A 24,853-nucleotide genomic window follows, 5' to 3' on the forward strand; every position below is an offset into this window, starting at 1 on the left:
CATTCACTGCCCCTCCTTTAGGAATGAAATCCCATTCCTATTTCTGCCTAAACTAAACAGACTATGGGAATAGATTATTCCGATTTTGAAGAATTTCAACTCCAGTTCTGATTGCGAACCAAACAGATCCTAAGTCACTAAGTCATCCAACTTCTCGAACTTGAATAGTGTGTATATTGTGTTCAAATTTTTTATAGCAATTCCTTTACCAAAAAGCAAGTGAAGAAGCAACATTTATGAATGCCACGGTACACAATGTGTTTCTAAGCTTTTAGGAAATTTCCAATTGATCTTTTGGAATAAAGTATCAGCTTTTCTAAGCCTTAAAGAAGTCTTCTTAAACCATTTTAAGTATTAGAAAAAATATATAATGTACTAATGAACTAATAGCTTATCAACCATCTCCATTTTTATGCAGTCATTGTTGATCTATCAGCATCACACATTATGTGTGTTGCACATGTGCAAGCAATTTAATAGATGTCTCAAGATGCTCGTTTTATTTATTTAGTTATTTTAAAATTTTATTCATAAAATAGAAGTTTTGACCATCTAACTCAGTCGTGAGAAAGAAATTTGGTGGAAGATAATAGGGTTCATCTTTTTCATATTTTCACTGACCTCTGGCACCTAAGCGTGTAGGTATCCCTCTCACAATGGTGAGTTTTTTTCCTCCTATTCTTGTTAATAAGGTTTGTACACAAAGATTGAAATGGTAAGGGTTGAAGATGGATGCGGTTCTACATTTTGAGGCTTTCGTCTCAGTTTGAGCATCAATGTAATTGGCTTTCAAACCTCTCTTCCAAAGGGTATTTCGAGTGGGAGGTATTGGCTTTGTGGGTGAGGTAATAGAAGTTTATCTCGGCATAATGTCAAAGGTTGTGTGTGTTGTCAGAGGAGTTCGGTGGATGCACTGATGCACACCTTTTGGATAGGGTCACCATGGCTAAATTGATGATGTTTTTGGTTTAGTTTTGGGTGGTGCGGTCGTTTAATATGTGTTTGGGTGGACATATATTCATTAAACGTTTGTATTTAAATTATTTGCAAAAGTGAAAAAAATAATAATAAATTCATTTATTAACACTTTGGTGCCACTAGTAAAACAGTAAATAAATGTCTCTATTATGGGAAGTATTAAAATGAAGTTTTTTTCAATGATAGATGTGCACATAAATCAAGGCCTGTTTTGTAAGTTTTTATTTGCATACCAATCCATATAACGGGGGAAATACTGAAGTGATGCCTATATGACTGTTTATTCAATAACACCCATGATTCTAAACACACGCTTATAGTGTCTTGGGGGCAGTTTCTTGTATTGGCGATTTCCTAGTTCATGGCACCGAGTTCTTGCCGGCTTTTGAAATTGATGGGATCAATGTTGGTTTTCGTCCCGTTCTTTTGAACGTTTTGGGTTCGCTGGAACGGATTTAGATTTGGAGCACTGTTAGCACCTGTGAAGATGGAACTACAGATGTATTTTTCCGTATTGTATTGTCTGGAGGTCCAGTTTCCGGAGATCATGGTCTCACGGTTTCCGGCAAGTATGATGCTTCCGACGTTTTTGGCATTTCAATTTTGTGATCATCAATAGATCCATGTGTGTAGCCGTGCCGCGTAGGCGTGAGTTACGCCACTATTCCTTCCATCTCGGACATAGATTTCATGCATTAATGGCAGTTACAAGAGATGACTGTTTGGACAAAACTTTTGGGATTCTGCCAACTACTTAGAATGTGGATGTTGTGGCTTTTCTAGCTCCATACGCGTATCCTGATGTGGAACGGTAGGCCACTTGCCTTTAAGTTGTGATTATTTCATCGGGTTTTGGAGGAACAGTTTGTTAGCCATCTTCTTTTCCCCTTCGACTATATTTGAAGTTTACTGTTGATTGCCACTAGATGCGTTTGAGTTTAACAATCAATTCTCTCCAAACCCCTTCTTGTTTTAGTTGTTGCTGGGACGCCTTGTTTGGGAGTTTCTTGTCGAGTTTATCTTTGGAAGTCTCACCCTTCGTTTTGGCGTTTTATGGATTTAAGCTGCAGAGTCCTCACAAGCTCTCTCTCCCGTGCTCAGGATTCTCTGGCTAATGTTGATTGTAATATCTTGTATACTGAGCATATTTCTAATGAATTCCACCATATATGGCTTCTCTCAAAAAAAAAGTTATTATAGTTAAGGTTGTGTTTGGTAGTGAGGTCAGGTGATTTATTGGACTTCTTAAAAGTCCAACTTAACAAGTTATGTTTAAGAAGTCAGGTATTGTGTTTGGTGAGAATACAAAGGTGTTTTTATAGTTCAGTCCACCCTTAGGGTGGAGTTAAGATTTTTAGGAGTGGACTAAATCCTGCCCGTGGATTGATGTTAAATTCGTGGTACTTATCCCTTTATAAAAAGGGATAAGTGATATGCATATCCCTTTAGGAGTGGACTAATATACTGGGAAATGGCTACCATTTCAGATTTCTGAGGGGGAGTACAGTGTACTTATCCCTTTATAAAAAGATGAGAATCATGTGTTTGGTAACATTGGTTAGAGGTGTCACCCAAGAAAGTGATATGCATATCCATCCAAAGACGGTCCCAACCCCATATAAACTGATAATGTTTGCAAATAAATCCATCAATTATATATTAGTAAATGTGTATTTGCACTTGCATGTGTCAGTATTTGCATTGGCACATTGTATGCTTATGCAAGGGGTAAAAAACATCCGATGAAAATTCTAAAAGAAAGGGGCATTCGTTCTTTTATAGGTAGTATATATATATCACAACCGTCACCACCTTTGCTATTGCCGGATCAAGAGCGAATCAAGCATGGTTTTTGAACTGCCATTGACCTAGATGGTCGGACCATTCAGCTAGGGAACCATCTAGGCAACTGGTTCTTTTTTACCCCAACCCCAGTCCCTGACCAAAACCCTTGAATCGGTCAATGACCTGTTGACCTGGGCAGTCAAACCATTGACCCATTTGACCTGTTCAACAGTTTTGACTTTTTTTTATTATAATTATTTTTTAATTTTTTATTAAAATGGGTCATCCATTTGAAATGGACGATTGAACTATCAACATGTAATCTGGTGGTCAAAACGGTTTCAGTTCTGAGTTGTTTTTAAAACATTGGAATCAAGCTTACATGTTCTGCGCTGAGAACATCTTTGGTGAAGAAAGCTAAGGTTTTTCATGTAAGAGGTCGAGAATATGGAGATATGAAAGAGCAATTTTTTTGTCATTTAATAATTTTGATGATCATATTAGTACAATAATTTTATTTTTAAAACACAGATTTGAATAAGTTAAAAGAAAAAGGAGATCTGATCTCCTTCTAATTTGTGTGTGTGTGTTTTTAACTTTTATAACTTAGGATTACCAAATACCCAAAATAGGACTTATCTCTTTTTTTTTGTAGCCGCTAAAAGGAGATAAATCCTTATTAGCTGCACTGCCAAATGCAACCTTATATTCTATCTATTATTAAAGTTGGTTTTGATGGTGCTTCTCACTAAGGAATCATTAGTTTGGGATCACAATGGTAATCTAATTCTCCCCCTCGAAAAAAGCATTTCTATTTGTTCTATTGAGGAAGCAAAAGCTACAGATTTCCTCGACAGCACTTCGCTGCTGCTATCTCAAAAACTTTAGCTCAATCATTATTGAGGGAGAAACATGTTCTGTCACTAACCTCCTATAAGAAGAGTTTACACCTCCTCCTGGTGCATATTATAGATTACAGGAATTTGGGAAAATTACATCTTGTGTTGTTGGTCTAGAGCTGTGAATGGGTCGGGTCTGACCACTGACTTAAATTGATTGGGCCGCTTTTGGTTTAAGTCCTATTATCATTGACTTTGACAGAGAGTTATTAGTATGTTGTTGTGCTATTTCCAGAAAGAAAAAAAAGAATTATGGCCCTATGAGGGATCTAGGCGTCTGATTAAATACACAAAAAAAAAAAAAAAAAAAAAAAATCATGCATAGGAAGCATTGAGATGTGTGGGGGCATAGATCATATTAGAACTTATTGGAAGGGTCTTTTGATTGGAATGAGATTAGACTCTCTATCTCAAGCTTATGATGGTTAATGATTTATAACATTAATAAAATCTAGGGGTCTTTTGAAAAAATAACATCAAAATCATTTAGTTAATTTTTAAAAATATATAACAGTTTGATCATTTTTAATTTAACTAGTAAGCATGTATGTGTTTTGCACATGGTAATTCTAGATGATTATAATAATAGTAATAATGAATCTGAAAATCTCTATAAATACATATATTTTATTTTTTATTTTTATATGTTTTTTGTTTTTTATTATTATCCGTATGCATATTGCAAAATCTAAATTTGATTATATAAATGCCTCATCTACATATATGATAATCGGATTGAGTTGTGAATGTTCAAGTATCATTGATAGGTCTACCTATTTGGTTAGATTATTCTTTTTATAATATTTTATCTTTTTTTTTTGTTTTTTATTCATTTATCAAAAATGTAAGATTTAAATAAAGAGAATTAAATGAGGTGAAAAGTAATAATTCAATTTACAATTTAAACCTCACAATTGAATAGAGAGTAAATTCAAAAATAAGTATTTTAGTCAAACGAAAGTTTCACAATCTTATTGATATTTTTAGTAGTGTAAATATAGAATTATATATGTGTTCAATTTTTTTCTATATTTTCTTTATATTTTTGTATAAAAATAATTCTGATATATCACACTTACTTTCTGTTTAATATGATAATTAATTAATATTATGCATGTTCCAAATGTTTTTTTTGCAACATTATTTATGTATTGTTTTTCATTTTTGTATTTTTGTTATTTATTTATGACATTAAATGATAATAGATTTGACCTAAAAGTTGAACTATTGATCTTTGCCAAATAGTAAAATAATTTCATTTTTAGTTAGTTCTAAAGTATGTATTTCATTTTCATTAATAATAAAAGTAATTCTTTTTATTACACTTATTTTTTAATTTAATTAATAAAAGTACCATAAATGTGTCTATTTTTTTCTATATTTTTTGTAATTTTTTATATTTATTTCTATTTTAAAAATCTTATTACCTAATTAACTATGAATTCATAGGTTTATCAATTTTATTCAAATGGTTGAATTGCTTAGTCATCACTTGGATAAAGAATGTTTTTGTTTTTTAGCCAATTTTAAAACATATGGGCTTATATTGTTAAAAATATTGGCATAGATCTAATTAGAATTCAAAATGAGTATTTTAGTCAATGTTTTAAAAATTAGACAAAATCAAACAGTCGAACCATTTTGGCTGGGGAACTGGTCAGATCACCTATTCTGTTTTGACCCTGAACTACTATTTTACAAAAAAAAAAAATGTTGAAATGGTCAGAGAACTACTGATCTAGATAGTTTAACCATTAAAATGTTTGACCCAATTAATGGTTCTTGGGTTTCTTTCAAACTAATTCCAAATTTTTTATTTATTTTAAAAATAAAAATTATATAATAAAAAATGATAAAAGAAACTGTCATATCTCAAAATCTTGTTCGGTTATTCCTAATGAATAAAATTAGTTAGGGTTTTTAGTTATTCCATTTTGATTTTGAGTTTTCTAATTTTTGTGATTATTTTTAAGTTGTAACAACAAAAAAATTACAACTACAATGAAGAAATTGAAAAATTGATGCAAGAGATAAGAGATCAAATATTGATCTTATATTAAAATATGGGATACACCAATGAATCAAATGATTTGGGATTTGAGAGAGATTTAGAGAGATGAGAGATGTAAAAAGAGGGCAAGCGGTGTTATAGCGATGGTTGAACCACTGACTCAGAAATTGAAAGCTAAAGCGATTCCGTTTTTGGGTCAGTTTTTAAAACATTGATTTTAATTAAAAGAAAATTCCACAATCTTATTTATATTTTTAATAGAAGTGTAAATATAGAATTATAGATGTGTTCAGTTTTTTCTATATCATTTTATATTTCTATGTAAAAATAATTCCAATATGTCACATATGATTTTTGTTTAATATGATAATTAATTAATATTATACATGTGCCAGAATGTTTTTTTTTTTGCAACATTTATATATATTTTTATTTTTGTATTTTTTATGTTTTTATTATTTATTTATGACATTAAATGTTAATGCATTTGACCCAAAGGTTGAACTTTTAATCATTGCCAAATAGTAAAATAATTTTATTTTTGGCCACTTCTAAAGTATGCATTTCATTTTCATTATCAATAAAAATAATTCTTTTTGTTACACATTTTTTAATTTGATTAATAAAATTATCATAAATGTGTCTATTTTTTTTTACATTTTTGTAATTTTCTATTTTTATTTTTATTTTAAAAAAATTATTACCTAACTATGTCTTCATTGGTTTATCAATTTGATTTGAATGGCTGAATTGCTTAGCCATCACTTGAATAAATAATATTCTTGTTTTTTTAGCTAGTTTTTAATATATGAGTTAATATTGTTAAAAATATTGAAATAGATCTAATTACTACCATTTATTGGTGAAAAATAATTTAAATATAGGATTTAATAAAAGAAAATGGGAGTTAATACCTTTAAGTATAAGACTTAATGAGAGGGGATTAAATAAGATGGAAAGTAATAACTGAAGTTACATTTTTAACCATTACAATGAGATGATGGATTAAATACACAAATATGGCTATTATAGTAGCCATTAAAGCTATAATAAAATGACTTTTACACTCTTTCTCTAACAAAGAAATAGAGGGTAATTTTAGTCCAAAAAAGTTTTACACTACATTCACACTTTTATATATAGTATAGATTAATTTACTAATACGAATAAATATATGAGTTCAGTAGGCCTCTCCTTTCAACAATGGTATTTATCTATTCTCTTTTTCTTGCATTTTTCTTATTTTCTTTTAATTTAAAAATATAAAAAATTAATCATTGTCATGCCATCAATAAATTTGTACCCTATTACCAAGATATTATATTATTGAATAAAAGAGAGGGAGAGAGAGAGGAAGAGAGAGTGATAGAGAACTATTATATTATTAAAGAAAGAAAGAGAGGGCATTTGGGTTTTCCAAACCCTTTCATCTCATTGTATGTTATACATTTAAGAAAGATACTAGTCGAATGATGTACAAGTGTTATTAAGAAAAATTGAGAAAGGAGCTTTATGGTATTTCCATTTAAACAATGCTCATCTAAGTCCAGCATTTTTTTGGGTTATTTCTAGTTTATTCTATCACAATTCAAGTTACACTTTAGTGAAACTGGCTAATTCCTAAGCCCTAGATAAATCTATAATATTATTTTGTACCTTAATACTAAATTTTTTATTAATTTTTAGCATTTTATGGTTTAAAATTGTTTTTAGGGTAAATCTCTTAAAATACCCCTACTGTTCACGAAATTGACAAACTATATCCTTACTGTTTGCATATTGTCTTAAAATACCCTTAAGTTTTTTGACAATTAACTAGCTCTATCCCTGTCGTTAATATCTGTTAATGTTTCGTCGAAATTCATACACACGTGACACTTTAAAACCCAAATTTGCCCTTCATCCCTCTCCCTTCTTCTTCACCATCCCTCTCCCCAGCGGTAGCTATAGTGAACCACTCTGTAATCGTTCCACTCCCTGTCTCTTCGCCGCCGTCGCCACCACTATCGTCGTCTATATCTGACCACTATTAGCATAATGAACCTAGGGAGGCTATTACATGTTACTAGACCGCTACTGGAGAGGTCAGCCGCTGCTGCAAAGCAATGATGAACAGGGGTGAGAGAGAATGAAGGAACGGGGAGAGATAGAGAACCTTTACCCTCAAAGTTGTGTCCGAGAAAGGAGAACCATTGCAGTGGTGGTGATTTAGTTTGAATGAAAAAAAAAGTGAACCTGATGAGGGCAGATTTGGCCCTCCAGTGGAATTGTGACATGTGGCACCTCGTGACAACTAGACTGACCCGCAAACTGACACAGGCACCGACCTGATGACCTGGCCTATACACTGACCCGCCGACTGACACAGGCACCGACCTGACAACCTGGCCTAGACACCGACCCGCTGACTGACGCAGGTGCCGCTCTGGCAACCCGGCCTAGGCGCCGACCTGGCCACCTGGCACAAGCGCCAGCCTGATGACCTCGAGGAGTTCACCACCGTACCCCGGTTCTGACGGGATGTGACGAGTCTTACCGTTTGGAGGCTTTTCACCCACCTAACTTGTGAGGACTCCGATATATAAAGACCTCACCCCCCCAAAGGGGAGGGGGATGAAAAAAAGGAAGTAATCCCTACTCTCTAGCTCTCTCATTTCTCCAATATTATCTTCAAAGCTCTCTACAATCAGAGTGCTAACTTAAGCGTCGGAGAGCCTCCACTGGGAAAATACCCCCGGGACCTCTGATTCAGTTCTCCCAGGTCCCTCAGCTCCCGCCGCCTACAAAGAGGAGAAAAAGATGGAGTTCTCGCAGGTCCCTCAGCTCCCGCCACTTACAAATAGGAGGAAAAGATGGAGTTCTCGCAGGTCCCTCAGCTCCCACTGCCTACAAAGGAAAGAAGACCACCTCATGATGAGGGCAATCGGATTGCGCCGCACCAGGGGGCTCCACCATTCTCTAAGTCACTGGCCGCCTAGTAGGGAGTTCGCCACTAGGTAACTCTCTGCCAAGCAGTTCGCGCCCAGGGAGCTCACCACCAAGCATTTCGCCACCAGACAGTTCACCACCGGGCAGTTCGCCACTAGGCAGTTCGCCCCTAAGCAGTTCGCCACCAGGCAGTTCACCAAGTAGCTCATCACTAAGGCACGTCACCACCGGGTCAAATAACGATGTACTTAGCTAAAAAATTTTACATCACGAAACATTGGTATGTGGCCGAAAACGATTACATCAGAACCCTATTTCACCGATAAAATTGCACCACCCCTGGAAATTGCTCGGCCCCTTCAATCCTTGGTCAAGTGTTATTGAAGTCTGCAAACCGGTCAATCCACAACCTAAAATCGTCTGGAGTCTTCAACAATGGGAAGGAAGCTGGAGGAGATAAAGAGAGACACCACTGCTCTGTGTTCTTGGATTGACCTTGACCGGAGAAAGGAACTTGGAAATTGTCTGGTCATCTCACAGAAACCAACAACAACAATAACTGCAACAACCTATATCAGAATTCTTCAAGGGGTCAAAAAGCTTCAACGGATAAATCTCTCTCTCTGTCTCTCTGCTATTTATCGAGCTCGAACGGATAAAAGCTCACGCACCGCTGGCTAAGATCCACAAGGTGAGATCAAAATTTGAACAAATACAAGCTCTCTGTTTTGAGTGGTTTAGTTCTTTGGAGGAATTTTTGAGTTGTTCTTGCGCATTCGGCTATGGTGCATTGGAAATCAGAATTAGAGGTTCGTTTTTTTTTGTTGATGTTTAATAGCATGATAGTTCTATGAAATATGAACTGGAAATCAGAATTTTTGAGTTGTTCTGGGGTAAATTAGCTATAGTCTCAGTGAACGACTAAGAGTGTATGAGTAAGAGGGAGCTCTGATCCAATCTGATTTCCTTCTAACAATGGGGCACTTGAATCTTCCATCTTCAGCATCTGTAATTAAGCTTTTGGGGCACTTGAATTAGAGACCGATAACGAAGAAGATGACCATCACAAATCCTGATCTCCATTCTCCGTCACTGTTGGAGAAGGAGAAGAGTCTAGGGAAAGGGAGTAGTCCATCTAAGTTGAAGAATCCAGATGAGGGTTTTAGAGCAGATGAACACCAAAATTAGGAATTGTTGCTGGGCAAGTAAGCTCTAGTTTCCTACTTCTGGTTTTATCTTTTTCCTTTTCTAGAGATGGGATTTGCCATTGAGTCGAAAGCATTGCCGGAAGAGCAATGCCAAGTGAAGGTTAAGAGAGAGAGAGAGAGAGTAGAGAGAGACAGAGGCGGAGGGGGAGGTCTAAGGACGAAGAAAGGAGAGAGAGACCAAAGGTGGAAGGGGAGGTATCAGAATGTAGAGAGAGAGAGAGCAGAGGCAGACGGTGAAACGGGGGCTGAAATAGAAACTTAGAGCTTAAAGGGTAATGCAAGCCTTCTCCTTTGCAAACCCACTTCCCGATTCAAGAACCCAAATAAGATGATTCAGTAGTAGAACCCCTTCGGCAATCAAAACATGCTTGCTAGAATTTGCAACTGAAATACTCGGAATCGCTGCAACAGATTTTTCCTTTATTTTTAGGGACCTCAAATCGAATATCTGAATAAGAACTGGAACCACACCCTGTGCAACAATGATTAGGACGTTTTTCTTATCATCCTCATGGAGCAACCCAAGCAAGGAATTCATGGCAGCATTCTTAGACTAACAAATTAGAGGGGTGGAGAGGAGGAAAGAGTAAAGAAAGACGAGACTATGAATAGATGACACTGCTAGTCTGGTTTCACCGGATGATTGATAAAGAAAATTAAATGAAACTTGAAGGGAATTTTTGTCTTTTTACAAGTCACTTAACAACTGGTTAAGTGACTTGTCGCAAAATGAAAGTTTGGGGTACTAGATTGTTTCGTTTTAAAGTTCGGGTTCTAAATTGGCACTCAACCTAAAGTATAGGGTACCTATAAGGAATTTTCTCTTTAAAAAATAACCCGAAAGTAAGAAAGTGCCAACTTAGAACACTCCATTTTAATATATAGATATAAATTTAAGAGAGAGGGGGAGGGAGGGAATAGTAATATAACATAATACAATAAGGATCTATTTGGTTCCTTGGAATAGATGCCTAGAATCTAAATTAGAATGGCCAAGTGTTTGTTTCATAGAAATGGGATTTTGATTCTCATTCTTGGCAATATGGGATTCACATTCTACAATCTGTTAAGGAGTAAAGAACTCATGACAAAAAATTCCCCAAACCCTAATACTAATAAAATAATAAAGTATTAATAAACTATTAACAAAATATTAATACAATATTAAAATAATAATAGAAATAATATTATGAATAATTAAATAATAATAAGTAGAAATAAAATATTAATATAATACAATTGAAGTAATAATGAAGTACTAACATATTAATAAAATACAAGAAAATAAAATATAATAAAATAATAAATTACTAATAATATATTTATAAATTAATGATAAATAGTAAGCTATTAATTATTAAAGATTAATAAAATAATAATGATATATTCATAAAATGATAATAAAGTAATAATAAAATACTAAATAGACTAATACAAAATTGAAAATTTTTATTTGATTCTACTTCCAACTCCAAATGGATCAAACAGTAGCAATTGGAATCCAATTTCAATTCCTGGCTAAACGAAATAGGTTGAGTTTAACATATCAATAAATCAAATAATATAAATAGGTTAAGCTTAAAAATAAAACATAAACCAACAAAAATAAAAATATTAATTTAAAATCTACTAAACTTCCACTTAAAAGTAATAACTATTAATAAAACTTAGTAAAAGTTAAAATAGAGTTATTTTGTAATAGTTAATAAAAATTAAGAAATTTGGTTTCCTTAAAATGTTAATTAAAAATACTTCAATTCCACTTGAAAATCAAACTTAATAAACACTAATAAAAATTAAGAAATAAATATTGATAGTTTTAATAATATTATGATTTAATATTTTTTTGTTATTTTATGTTTTATTGTTTAGCCTCAACCTATTTAGATTGAATCAGATTCGGATATCTGACTTCCTTAATGGATTCATATTTGCATGAGATCTGATCAAATCATCATATTAGATTGGATTTAATATATGTGTTATCATATTTGATTTGGACATACCTTAATGCGAATTTTGATCAATCAAATAAGATATGCTGCGTGGCTCTCCTTTCTCACCATCATTTATCTTTTTATTTTTGGTTTTTTTTTTGAACTTTTATTTTTAAAACTCAAGTAACTAATCAAATTTAAGTCTTTAAGACTTTCAAGCTTTCATATCTCGTCATTAACCTTTTAACACTCTTCTCTTTCTCATTACTCTTTTGTTTATCTCACCTCATTAATCATTCAATTAACATTAAATTGCTTATTTCCTTTTTGTGCTTTTTTCTTTTCCTTTTTCTCTTTTTATTTCTTTTTTCTCTCTTATCCTCATTAATCTAATAAACCAAAAACGATTTCAGGGCTAAGTTGGGCCTAATACTTCAAGGCGTGCGTGGCCTAACCAACCCATAAACATATAATAGTTTAAAAATTAGTTAATAAAATATAATAAATAGTTAAATCGCCTAAAAATAATGAGAGAGAGGGAGAGAATTCTAAGACATAGGTCCCACTATTTCCCATCATTAACCAATTTTAGCATATATCTATAGGCATATTCCGTATTTCCATTATTAGTCTATTGTATTCTAAAGAAAGAGAGAATTTTACTCATCCAAAATTTTATTTCATATTCAAACTTTATTTAATTGGTTAATTGTTAGAAAATTATAATTTGAAACCTAATAGTTAAAATTAATAAAAAATTACTAAAGTTAATAAAATTTTTTAAATTTTATCAAGCTTTTATCTAACAATTATTACGAATTAAGAAATTAATAAAAATTAGCATTAATAGATAGCTAACCCAGATAGGCCTATACATTTCTAGGCTCAAGCAATTACTTTCTTTTGAGCTAGGCCCAACTCAGATCTGCACCAAGCCCATACATAATGTGGGCAATAGGACCGTAAACAGATTGGATTTAGATTAAACCCGCATATATTTGCATCAACATTTGATTATAAAATCTCTAGATCCACATCCACATTTGATATTATTTTGGATTTCAAATTTAATCCGCAAAAATCTTATTGTGTTTAAAATGACCCAAAAATTAAAAAGTAAAAAAAAACTAATTATTTTTTATTAGACATAATAATAATAATAATAATAATAATAATAATAATAATAATAATAATAATTTTTATTAGGAATGGATTTTAATATGACTGGTTGGGATTAAATTTGCATCCAATATGATTATTAATCAAATACAAGGTCTAACAATCCAATCTGGGATAATAAGATATGAAGTCTAATTGGGTATCGAGCTTTTGGAATCAAATGATGGCTCTAGCGGATAGAGTCCAAGCTAAACAACCCCTAAACTCAACCTAGAAGTTATATGCATATATGATAAATATTATTATATAACATTTAAATAACAAATTTTATATTAATATATAGATAGAAATGTTAAAGGCCTAACCAAATATTATTACGTTTGAGGTGTGGGCTAGACTAGGCAAGACAACTTTAAAAACTGTTAATACACTATCAAAATCTGGCCTAAGATCTTTTGGATACATTTGCTTGTAGTGTAAAACCTCATCAACGTAAAAGTCTACCGCTTGTCCGGTTTTGTTGGTGTTTGTTTGCAATGTAAAACATCACTCTCATTTAAGATTTGTTGGCATTTGGATAGAGTGGAGTTTTACATTGTAGATCGATGTAAAACCTCACTTTTAGTAGAGTTAATCGGTGTAAATGCTAGATCGATAAAATTGATGTAGTATTACATCGATAATCATGTCTTTTGAAGCTCAACAGTTCAAATATTTAAAACCATTTGGTGTGAAACTCCATCGGTGGACTTTTACATTGATGAGGTCTTACACCACAAACAAACGCAACCTTTATGTTTTTTTCTTTTGATTCATTGGGCTATACAATTGGTATAGCCTATCCCCCATAACTTCTTCGACTTCAATATTATCTAAAAATAGTTAAAAAACCCAAAAATAATGCATGCATGAATTGCACTCAGTTTAGTTGAGTCCAATTATGAATGTCACATTGCTCTTAGGAGTATAACTTGGGTGGGTTGGGCCAGAATGAGGATCAACCCAAGCTTAACCTGAAGTCTTAAACTATAAGCTTGGGCTTAGATTAATTTAAGTATGATTATAACCTAATTTAAATAATTTTGAAAAAATTGTAAACATATAATCATTAATAAAGTAAAATAAATAAAATAGAACACTAACAAATAGTATGGCAGAACTAATTATTTTATTAAGTAATTAGCATTACTTTATCACTTTTATTAAAAATTATTAATATAATTAATCAAAATTACTAAATTATTTTTGTAATAAATTACTAAATTACTAAATTAATTATAAGTTTCGATTGTTCCCTTCATAAATTACAGGCGTCGCATGGGTCCCCCCTAATTCTCAACAATTCTGATTAATTTTTTTAGGTCACTCAAACTCAATCTATCTGATTGTAGTCCTATAAAAATTCGTTGGATGAGATTCTACTCGAAAACTAATATAAACATACAAATCACATTTGGACCTACCTTTTATCCTGTTCGATCCGATCCTCCGTTTGCAGCAAACCGGGTTCCTCCCTTATTAAAAGATTAAAAATCCATTGGCCCAATAGCCCATTGCTGATTACCATGTAATAAGACTGAACTACGTGGGCATTTTTGTCTTCTTGGCACCTGTTAATTGTTAACCGGTCCCATTGGTGGACCCTACATCGACGATTTTAAAAACAAGGCTTTCCAACGGCTACTCTTTTCAATTTGAAAAAAAGGTAAAAGAAGAGGGAGAGCGAAATTTCCCGACCAAAAAACCCTTGCTTTCTCTTTGCTACGACCCTGAAATCTCTCTCTGTTTCATCCTCCGATTCCATCTCCTTTATCTTGTCTGATCCAACAACTTGGATTTTGAAGCCTCCATTTATATGGTTTCTTTTCCTCTAAAAACCCTTTCTCCGTTTCTGCAGAGACTATTTTGACTCCGGATCTTGAATTCAAGGAGTTAACTTTGTCGATATCTAGGGTTTCAAGGATTTCCATTTTAGAAGAGAATAAAGAAGGTAAATTTACGGTTTTGAAGATCGGGAAAATGGATCTTCCCCAAGAAATGGGCGACTACATCAAAGAGTCGATTGACTGTGCGTTAGGTCTCTCGGTTTCTGAGAAGACATTACATTTGAAGCTACGAGCGTCTGAAGAGGCGCGGAAAAGGATCCAGGATCAATACTTCTACCTTCATGACAGGTTGAAGGAAAAAGATGAAGTAATCGAGAGAGCTAAGGTTCGTAGTCTTTTCTATAAACTATTTTAAGGTGATTTATTGGTTCTTTGGTTCTGTTTCTCTAGGATTTGCGATTCTGGGCTGATGAAGATGTTCTGTTTTTATAGGCCGAAGCTAGTATGAACGCTCAAGCTTTGAAGAAGTTCGTTGAGGAGAACCAAAAATTGGCGATCGAGTGCGCCAACCTTTTGAGTCAGTGTTCAAAGTGGGAGAAGGAATGCTCACTGTATGACCGTGATAGGGAGGCGTTGATGGAGTTCGGCAATGAAGCTGATGAAAGGGCCAAGGAGGCTGAAGTTCGCGTCCTTGAAATGGAGGATGAGTTGAGGAGAGTTGCCGAGGAGTTACAATTCTACAAACATGAGTACGAGACCCTCGTGGTACTTTCTATATATCACTCTTTTTCTTACCCTCTATTTTGTATATATTGTTATGGTTACTTTTCACAGTTTCAGGTATATTTCATAACAATCTTTCACAATTCTGGGTATCTATGATTCTATAACAGCGTAATGAAGCAAGGGCAAGTGAAGAATTACAACTATTAAGAGAGAGAATCCGTGATCTAGAGCGTGTCAGGTGTATTATTTTTTTCATATTTTGTTGAAATGGTCTAATTTTTTTTTTCTCCCATGCCGTATATGTCTGTAGAAATTGTCTTAATTTATTAATATTATGTAAAAAGCAGGTTTGGGGAATGTGACAATAATCATTATCCTTGTAGCCAATGTTCTTCATCAAATACAGAAGACCAAAAGTCACAACCACATATACTAATTTCTAAACCTGTAAGTTATAAGCTTTAATTCATGGAATACTTATTTCTTCTTATTCTTCTTTATGAAACATCAATTGTAGAATAATAATATGGTTGGACATTTTTCACTGTTAAAGTTCCTGAAGATGTCCATTCATCCTATGATTCTGAATTAGCAGGAGTGTTTTATATGAAGCTTATTTCTTGAAAATGCTTTAAAAAATCAATATGAATTCTCCATACTTAATGAAGAATTGCATAGTCCTTTAAATGCCACATCTTGTCCATATCTTCAACACTCAAATTGCATAGTCCTTGTACTTAAATGCACCATTTCTTTCTTTTTCTTAGAAAACCCTTTGGTAATTGTTATACAAAATTTTATGCAATGGTAATCAGTACTTTTATGTGATGTTGGATGAGATGGCCTTTCTAGTTATCAGATTAGAAGGATAGTTCTACATCCCCTAAAACAATGCAATTATACAAATTAGAAGGGTACAACAGGAAAGATGGTTCTACTTCCCCTAAAACAATGCAATTCTACAAACATTTTTCTCCATTTATCGGGTAAGTGACAAGATCTTCAAAACATCTTCGCTATTAATATTGGAAGAAAAGAAAATGACAGAATTTCCAACATACAAAACTATATAATTCTTGTTGAAACAACATTCTTGAAACCACCTCTGTTTGGGATATACGATCATGAGCCAAGCTGCAGGCTCAACGAATGCTGCTCTACTCAAAGGCTATATTCTGTATTTGTAACTTTCTAAATCATATTCCTTTTTCAATTATCTCTTGTGAAATGCACTTCCTCAATCTCCAAAATCCTTGTATTCCATGCATTACTGTCCAATATTTAGATCTCTTTGTTATTTCAGTTCTGGACAAAATTACAACTTTAGTTTCAAAGGTTAAATCTAGCCTCTTCTTCAAAGGCAACTACAAGCTAAGCATATGGACCATTCTTGGCTAATATTAATGCCAATTTAATATAGCTTGCAACTACAAGCACTGATGCATAGTCAACTCAAGGGGGAAACCTTTAGTTCTACCTTGCATAGAATATGAAAGAGCACTTCTAAAATGTATGGAGATATTTTAAGGATATTATTTGTTGAGAGCATTGTTCATGCTCAGATATAAAGTTAGCTGCCTATTTTGCTCTATGTTTTTATTTCCTTTTCTTATTTATAGATGAGTTGGGTTGCTGTGGGCATGATATCCCGTTTGTTGTGTGTGTGTGAGTGAAGGAATCATGCCAAGTATAGCTTTTCTCCCATATTTTTCAATTGTTCTCCTCTATTCTCTTCTCTACTTTAGTATTCTTCTTAGCCTTTTTCAATTCTAGTGAATTAAACTAGAAAGTTAAGATTTGTTGCTTCTTTTTCGTTTTCTAGGGAAATGATCTCAAGAATCAACTTAAAGATATGATTTTCTTTATCACTTTCTGGGAACTGATCTCTATGAATCAACCAAAGGGATAAAACTTTCAGTTGACTAGAATTTATATTCCCTCAAAATACATCTTTCAACCATTCTTCAATTCATTTTCAAGAAAAGAATTACTACGTTAGAATAATGTGAAGAAGTTCATCTCCTAGCTTCTTGGCTTATGATTATTGTTCATCCTAAAAACGTAAGGGTTCTATACATTTATGAGGTTACATTGTATTCTAGAATTCACAATATGGATATAAAAATAAATCAATCTAAATGATGTATTATGGAAACAAAGGAAAAATTCTATGGATAAAGAAACAAATTTTCTCTTGATTCTATATTGAGTTGCAATTTTGGATTTCCTAATTTTGGTCAATTTGAGTCTTTTAATAATAATTTTCTTGTTTATTAGTGTCTTAGGAAAGAATATGAATTATTTTAAGGGTTGAGCCTTGTGAGATTTGTTCTCCCCTTTCTCTCTTTGTTTGTTGTGATCACAAACACCTCATCCTTCTTGCACATATACTTCATATCTTATAGAGCTATTTCAGGTTATTGTGTTACTAAAGGGTTACACCCACAACTAGTTTTCTCTTTCTACCTAGACACTTTCAGAATTTTTCTTTTAGAAAAACCTAGTAGTTAGTTGTATCAAATCAACACAAAAGTTTCCTTTAATCATAGCCAACAACTAGATATTGACTAATATATAGAGTTTGCTAGAAGAATCTCAAGCTCAATTTTTCAAGATTATCTTTGAGTTATAAGCTAAAATATAAGAAAATTCTAGAAAATTCAAGATGGCTATTGAGAAATATGATTGAAGTGCTAAAAAAATAGCTGAAACAAAGGCATTAGGACCTTGTATTCTAGAAGCTGAAGCATGAGAATTGGTAGAATGAACTATGAAGAAGTTAATAAGGACTTCTTTAATCTATATACCTTTCCTCCACCTACATCATCATAAAGCTCAGTTGGATGCTTCATGTGCACCGCATGCAAATCATCGTCGAGGAAAGCATTCTTTACATCAAGCTAAAAAAGTGGCTAGGAATAGGTGGCTGCTAGAGATAAGAGAGTGAACTGAACTCATTTTGGCCATAGGAGAAAAAAGGCCTCTATGTAATCAATGCCATAGGTCTGTGTATACCCCGTTGCAACAAGCCTTGCCTTGCACCTCTCTATATTGTCATTAGTCTTAAATTTCATAGTAAACACCCACTTATACCTCCTAAGTCTGATTATTAATTAGGGAGTCCATTTCATCCTGCATAGATGCCCTTCACTCAGGTTTTAGAGAGTGCCTAACATTCTTGGGTATAGACATAGAATCAAGGGAAGAAAGAAAGGACTGGTAATAAGGAGATAAGCTATTGTAACAAAGGGTAATGTGAGATACAATGCGTTGTACACTTTCTCTTCCCCTTGTAGAGAGTAATGGGTAGGTCTAGATTATTTGCATCAATAGTGTAGGCACAATGTATCATCAACAAGAATAGAAACATTAGAGGGACAAGAGGATGGATACTTGGATTTGTATGTAAAGAATCAACCCGCTTGCTTGTGTAGAATCAACCCTCTTGTTGGGAAGTGGTGTGGGTTCCCTTGTTGGAGCATGTGTAGAACCAACCCTCTTGCACTAGCATGTAAAGAATTGTCAGGTAGTATGTAATGGAGTAGGTAAAGCTGTAAAGGAGTAGGAATAGGACACGCACTCTCCTCCCCAAAATGCCCCCTTGATGAGAACCTTCGGAAAAGAAGGATGTGGACTCAAAGAAAGTGACATCCATAGTAACATAATGACTCTTGGACATTGGATCATAGCAACATCACTTCTAGTTTCAAGCATACTAAAAAAAAAACACACACTTCTTGGCTTTGGGATTCAATTTAGATTGGTGAGGACCATTAATATGGATAAAGGAAACACGCCCAAAGACCCTTAGAGGTATACGAAACATCTCCCCTTCAGGAAAAAGAAGACTATATGGAACCTTAAATCCAAGGAGACGAGAAGGAACTCAATTGATCAAGAAGACAATAGTAAGAATTGCATTGCCCCAAAAATGAATTGGAATTGAAGCACACACCCTACGACTTTTGCCACCTCTACAAGATGTCTATTTTTTCTTTCCGCCACTCCACTTTGCTATGGTGTATAAGAGCAATTTCTTTGATGACCCCATTCTCCAATAAGTAATATGTTAGGTCCTTTTCAACATATTTTCTAGCATTATTTGATCTAAAATACTTAGTCCTCATCTCAAATTGTGTGGGAACCATTTAATAAAATTGTTGAACCAAGGATGACTCCTTATCACGAGACTGCATCAAATATGTCCAAGAATATCGAGAGTAATTATCTAGAAATAAAAGGAAATAACAATAGTTATCCATGGAAGAAATGTTTACAACGCTTTGCAAGTTGACAATTTTTACATTCCAAACTAAATAATTTTATAGACTTAAATAACTTTGGAAACAAAAAATGTAAGGAACCAAATGATAAATGACCTAATCGGTTATGCTACAACATAGTTTGACTCATTGACTTCGACCCATTACTCATATTGTTAATATGATGACTCTAGTGACTTGAAAGCACATCAAGAAGACTGACTCCATTCACCTCACAACCACTCTATACCATCCTCCTTGACTCAAGATCCTAAAAAACCACAATAACCAAGACGAAGAAAAGTCGATAAACAGTTCATGTTTTTGGTTAAACTACTCAGATAAAAGATTAGTAGTGCAGTCCGGGAACATGTAGAACAGAAGATAAGGTAATGGTGTTGGTTACTCTAATCAACCCTTTCTCAAAATAGGAACATGGGAACCATCTACTGTAGAGACTCTACCTTTATTAGAAAACAATCGATATGAAGAAAATAAAGTGAATCCATTTTGGTCATATGCTTAGAGGTTCTTGAGTCTATAATCCAGGGAGGTTTCTCCTTACTTGAAGTGGAGACATAGTTTGTTATAGCATATGAACTACCTTTATGAGCAAAGGAAGTAGTATGACTAGTCCTTGAACATACTTGCATCCTTCTGCCCACTAGGTAAAGAATTGGAACTAATTGTATCTCTTTGATTTCCATACTGCCCATATTCTTCCTACTTTGCCGTGAGTGCTATTGTTGCAATAGACTCCAAATAAGTTCGAGTAAGAGAACCATATAGTCTCTAGCTACTGCCATATTTGCATTATCATTATTATTCCTAAGCTGAACTGGTATGAGATATGAATGAAGCTTCCAAGAAATGTCTTTGGTATGCTTGCACTTCTTGCAATAATTACAAAGCAAATCCTTCTTATCCTCCCTTTTCATTCCATTATCACCCTTATCTCCACTAGTGATTTTAAAGGTATGCCTAGGTAGATAGGTATGTTGCATTTTAGGGTATGCACCTTCCCTTGGTCCTAGGCACGACACTTTCAAAAGGTGCGCCTGCGTGCTTAGCAACTAGGTTGGGGATATTTGCTAATGATGCCCATTCATTCATCCTAATACAAGATATTTTTAAAAGATACTTTAAATTATAAATCCTTTTTTATAGGGATTAATAATTTAAGACCCTGATATGGACTTGTTTGGGCTTGCCTTGAGGGGCTTGGTTCAAAGGCAGCTTGTAGAATTAGGAATGCATCACATTAGCTATTTTAAGTAATGCAATTGGAAAAATATAAAGAGATTAAGAGTTTACATGCTTGAATATATTTTATATGTTGTGCTTAAGCACAAGGCACACTAGGAGCATGCCTAGGCACAGCAGGCGCACCTTTTGAAAGGATATTTTGAAATCAACTATGCAATTTTGATGCCTAGAGGTTAACTATAGTGGTTTTTCCAGAAATTTAGAAACATTATTTATTGAGAAGTTTGATTTGAGTAGAGACTTTTTTCTTTGATTTGAGATGGCGCTCATGTATTAATTGATACATCTGACATTTTCTTATAGACCAATTATTGTTCTGTAAGAATCTAGTGTGTCTGGAGTGAGCATCCTTATGGGTTGGAGGTTGGGTTCTCTTTCCTACATCATGGGTTGAGGTTTCCCCCCAGTGTTAGGGTTTATGGCTGTTGGGAATTATTTATTTAGATTAGTTAGGAATTAAAAGACCCTTTTGATTGTAATTCAAGGCAGAATTTTGACTCCAAACATGTGAATGGTAACTTGAACATTCAAGTTCTCTTCTGCAAAACTTGAGAATGAGCTTTTTGAACCAAGGGAGAATTATGCAGTATACAAACAAAGAAAGGAATTTTCTCCCAATTCCATATTGACTAACAATTTTGTAATTTTTGTGTTTTTCAAATTTTTGCCAATTTGAGCCTTTTGGTAAATTTTTTCTAGTTTTTAGTGTCTTATGAATTAATATAAATTGATGTGAAGTTGTATCTTGTGCTTTTTATAAGATTTTATTCCCATCTCTTTTTCCCTTCTCTCTTCTTGTGTGTTGTGACCCCAAGCATCTGTGCTTCTCCCTATTATGCTTCACAGAATATGGAACTATTTTAGATTGTACCTTGTGCTGCTAAACATTGCATCCATAACTAATTTTCCCCTAAATAAACATTTTCAAAACTTCACTTTTTTCTCCATTCAAATTCACCAATCTCTTCTCTAAATATATCAATTGCCTATAACCATCCTAAATTAATTCTCAAACATTTGCTAGCCTATCATCTTTCGTATTGTAAAAATTTCATTGCTTCTGCTTCTTTACCCACTACATTAGGATCTGTGTTAAGACCTCCTTTACTAGTTAGGATCCATGTTAAGATTTTTTTTGTCTTTTTGAAAAATTATTGGAGTTACAGATTAGTTCTCTCAATATGGTAATTTATCTGGATATGTTGGAGTTGATCTCAGTCTTTTGTTGTGAGTGGTGAAACTTTTTATGAATATTTCTAGGTTCTTATTTATTCCTGTTTTATATTTGATCCCATATTTGAAGTCTTGGTATTGGAAGTTGATGGATGGATCTGTGCTTGGATGAATTTCTAGAGTTGTTTTGAATACGGTAATTGCTGTTGTATTGTTTATTTGATGACCAACCATGTGAATATCACTTTCACACAGGTTGTGATTGACTAGATCATGGCTGGGATTGACTAACCAACCATGATATGTTGTCTTGCTGTGTTTGTTGATTTTTGGCTTTCTTTTGATTTTTGACTCCTTTATTCCCTTTGCCATTTATTTCACTTGAACTGTTGCATCCTTTTTTTGGATGACTCCTGTTAGGATAGCATGTACTGTACCACTTACCAAATTAAAAATTTAGTCTTTAAAGAATATTTTCCTGAAACCTTTGACATTAGTAAACTTGACCTATCTTTTATGAGTGTTTCTCTCAGTATTCTTGATCTTGAATAAAGTTGATTAATCCATATAGTCATTTTTCAAGTAAAATAGAAAGGAGGGAAATGCAAATTATAACTATCACATGAATCCATAATCCAGTTTTAGGTGGTCTTCAATCTCATAGCCCAAGTATGGGTTTTCCCAGCATACATAAGAAGAAATTAAAACATCTAAGTCAAGGTGGTGAAGTTATGTTCCTCCATGCAATATATGAAATCTGTTTATTACCTTTTTTGACTAACTTAATTTTCTCAAAATCAATAATAGGTCATGGTTGGTTATCCAATTTTTTATTTCATTCTTCTGAATCTCTTGTCTTCTTGTCTCTCTTTAATGAGGGCTGACATGTATTTTCTTTGGTTACTTTAAAGGCTCATAATACAGGGTTTGGTTCAACTTTGGAATGTCAATTGCTTGAATCAGTGGTAGCCTCGTTGGTTGACAAAGATGCAGTTGCAGCTAATGCACGTGCTTTCTTGGAGGCAAATAATGGAGTTGAAACATGCCAAAAATTGCTTAAGATGTGGGAATGGTAAGCTCTTCTCAGTATTAGTAATTTAGTATTGCCATTGCCATCACAATGATAGTGAAAGCGTATAAATCTCAGGACTTCTGGCACAAGTGATGGTTATCTTATTAAAATTTGGGATAATGTCTACCATGGAAACCAGTAGAAAAGAATTGAAAAATCTCTATAGAGCTAAATGCTTTCTATTATTAACTCAGTAAACCTGACTAGTTTTCACCATATCAAAACACCAGTTTTACTTTTAGCAATTTGTTAGTTGATTATGAACTTGAAAATCTGTTTCCAAATTTGGGGAGTCAAAAAAAACTTGAAATCTGTTTCTAGCTTGTTTTCTTTGCAACTGAATCTGCATTTTCTGTTTCCTGCTTATGAGTGGAAATAATAAAGACGAAAGAAAATATCAATTAAGTTGAATGTTGTAGATTTCTCTTTCCATTTTTCAGGTTGAATCCATCAACTCAAAACATTATATCATTAGCTGCTGAAGTCAAGACATTGCAGAAGGACAAAGAACATCTAAAGGTTAACCTTCACAGAGCTGAAGAGGAAGTAAGAATATATTATAACATTTTTACATATCTTTGGGTAGGTTGTCCTAAGTCTTAATTGAAATCTTTCTTATTTTTTTCCAGGTAAAAGTGTTCTGTGAAGAAAATTGTATCTTGGATGAAGAGAACAAAAGGCTGATGAGGCTGTTGAATAGAGAAAGGAATCATCAAGGATCTGGTGGCAAACATACAAGTAGTGCTTCTGCCAAGGTGAGGGATACCAAAATTTCAGTATGGTTGATTCTTTTACATGTATGATGATGTGGTTCCAACTTCAGTAATTAGGTATCTTTCACTTGGGATTTTTTCTTTAATCCCAAAATTTATTACTGGTGGAGGGGATACCCACCTTAAAATTTTATAGATGGGCGGGGATCATAAATTATTTCCTTCCCATTAAACTGTCTTTAATGTGCAGTTAGTCTTTGTCATATTGTTAGTTTACATGACTACCCTGCAGCATTACATTACTACCCATTTCAATATGTAGGGAAATAAACGAAAATCTAGCCCCAAGATCTGTAGTGCAGTCGAGAAGATGAATGATCTAAATGGACCAGATTCGCCAAGACAACCTCTGTCACCTCTCTATCACAACTCTCCTGATTCAAGAATGCATAAGAAGTAGATGAACATTCTCAGGGAAGAAATTCCTACTTGTGTTCTTTTCTCTCTATTTTTTCTTGTATTCAGAGTGGTGTTACTGCTCCTTGGTAGCACTCCAATAGGACTTCAGTTTGCATTTACATTCTTTAAGATCTAATTTTCTTTTGTATAAAAGTATACTGATATGGATTGAAAAATGGATGTAATTGTCAAATCCAAAGTGATTACTGTGCCAGCCTTCATGAATTGGTGTGCACATGGAAAAGTTCTAGTTTTGGATCACTGTCTTGTACTTGGAATTTTTTTTAAATGCTTTATGCCCTAGAGACGGTTTCTAGTCAAGAGCAAATTCTGGTTAACTTTCGTTTTTGGTTTTATAAAATAGAATAAAACTGAAGCGAAAGTGAAATAGAGCTTTCACTGCAATACATTTGTATGTGTAAATTAATTTACTTTGCAGAGTTTAAGAACGCCATTTGTTCCATCATCCTGCTTAGGACTACTCAAACCGT

The 24,853-nt window shown here is 33.7% G+C and overlaps 1 protein-coding gene across 2 annotated transcripts; it reads left to right on the forward strand.

Moving 5' to 3' along the window:
• The first annotated feature begins 14,556 nt into the window (after positions 1-14,556).
• Positions 14,557-24,623, forward strand: LOC148855557 (uncharacterized). Of its 2 annotated transcripts, none has more exons than XM_088985212.1 (8): positions 14,557-15,076; positions 15,184-15,456; positions 15,585-15,655; positions 15,765-15,864; positions 23,030-23,190; positions 23,631-23,736; positions 23,820-23,945; positions 24,226-24,623. In XM_088985212.1, the coding sequence occupies exons 1-8, from the start codon at positions 14,885-14,887 to the stop codon at positions 24,361-24,363; spliced, it is 1,167 nt and encodes a 388-aa protein (XP_088841338.1). In that variant the 5' UTR covers positions 14,557-14,884; the 3' UTR covers positions 24,364-24,623. The 2 variants fall into 2 exon arrangements, with proteins under 2 accessions (XP_088841338.1, XP_088841339.1); XM_088985213.1 differs by having other exon boundaries at positions 15,801-15,864.
• Positions 24,624-24,853: the final 230 nt, after the last annotated feature.

Source organism: Nelumbo lutea, chromosome 4 (assembly GCF_056320005.1).
Source record: "Nelumbo lutea isolate HS-2025 chromosome 4, American lotus-T2T, whole genome shotgun sequence".
In the NCBI taxonomy this organism is placed as follows: Eukaryota; Viridiplantae; Streptophyta; class Magnoliopsida; order Proteales; family Nelumbonaceae; genus Nelumbo; species Nelumbo lutea.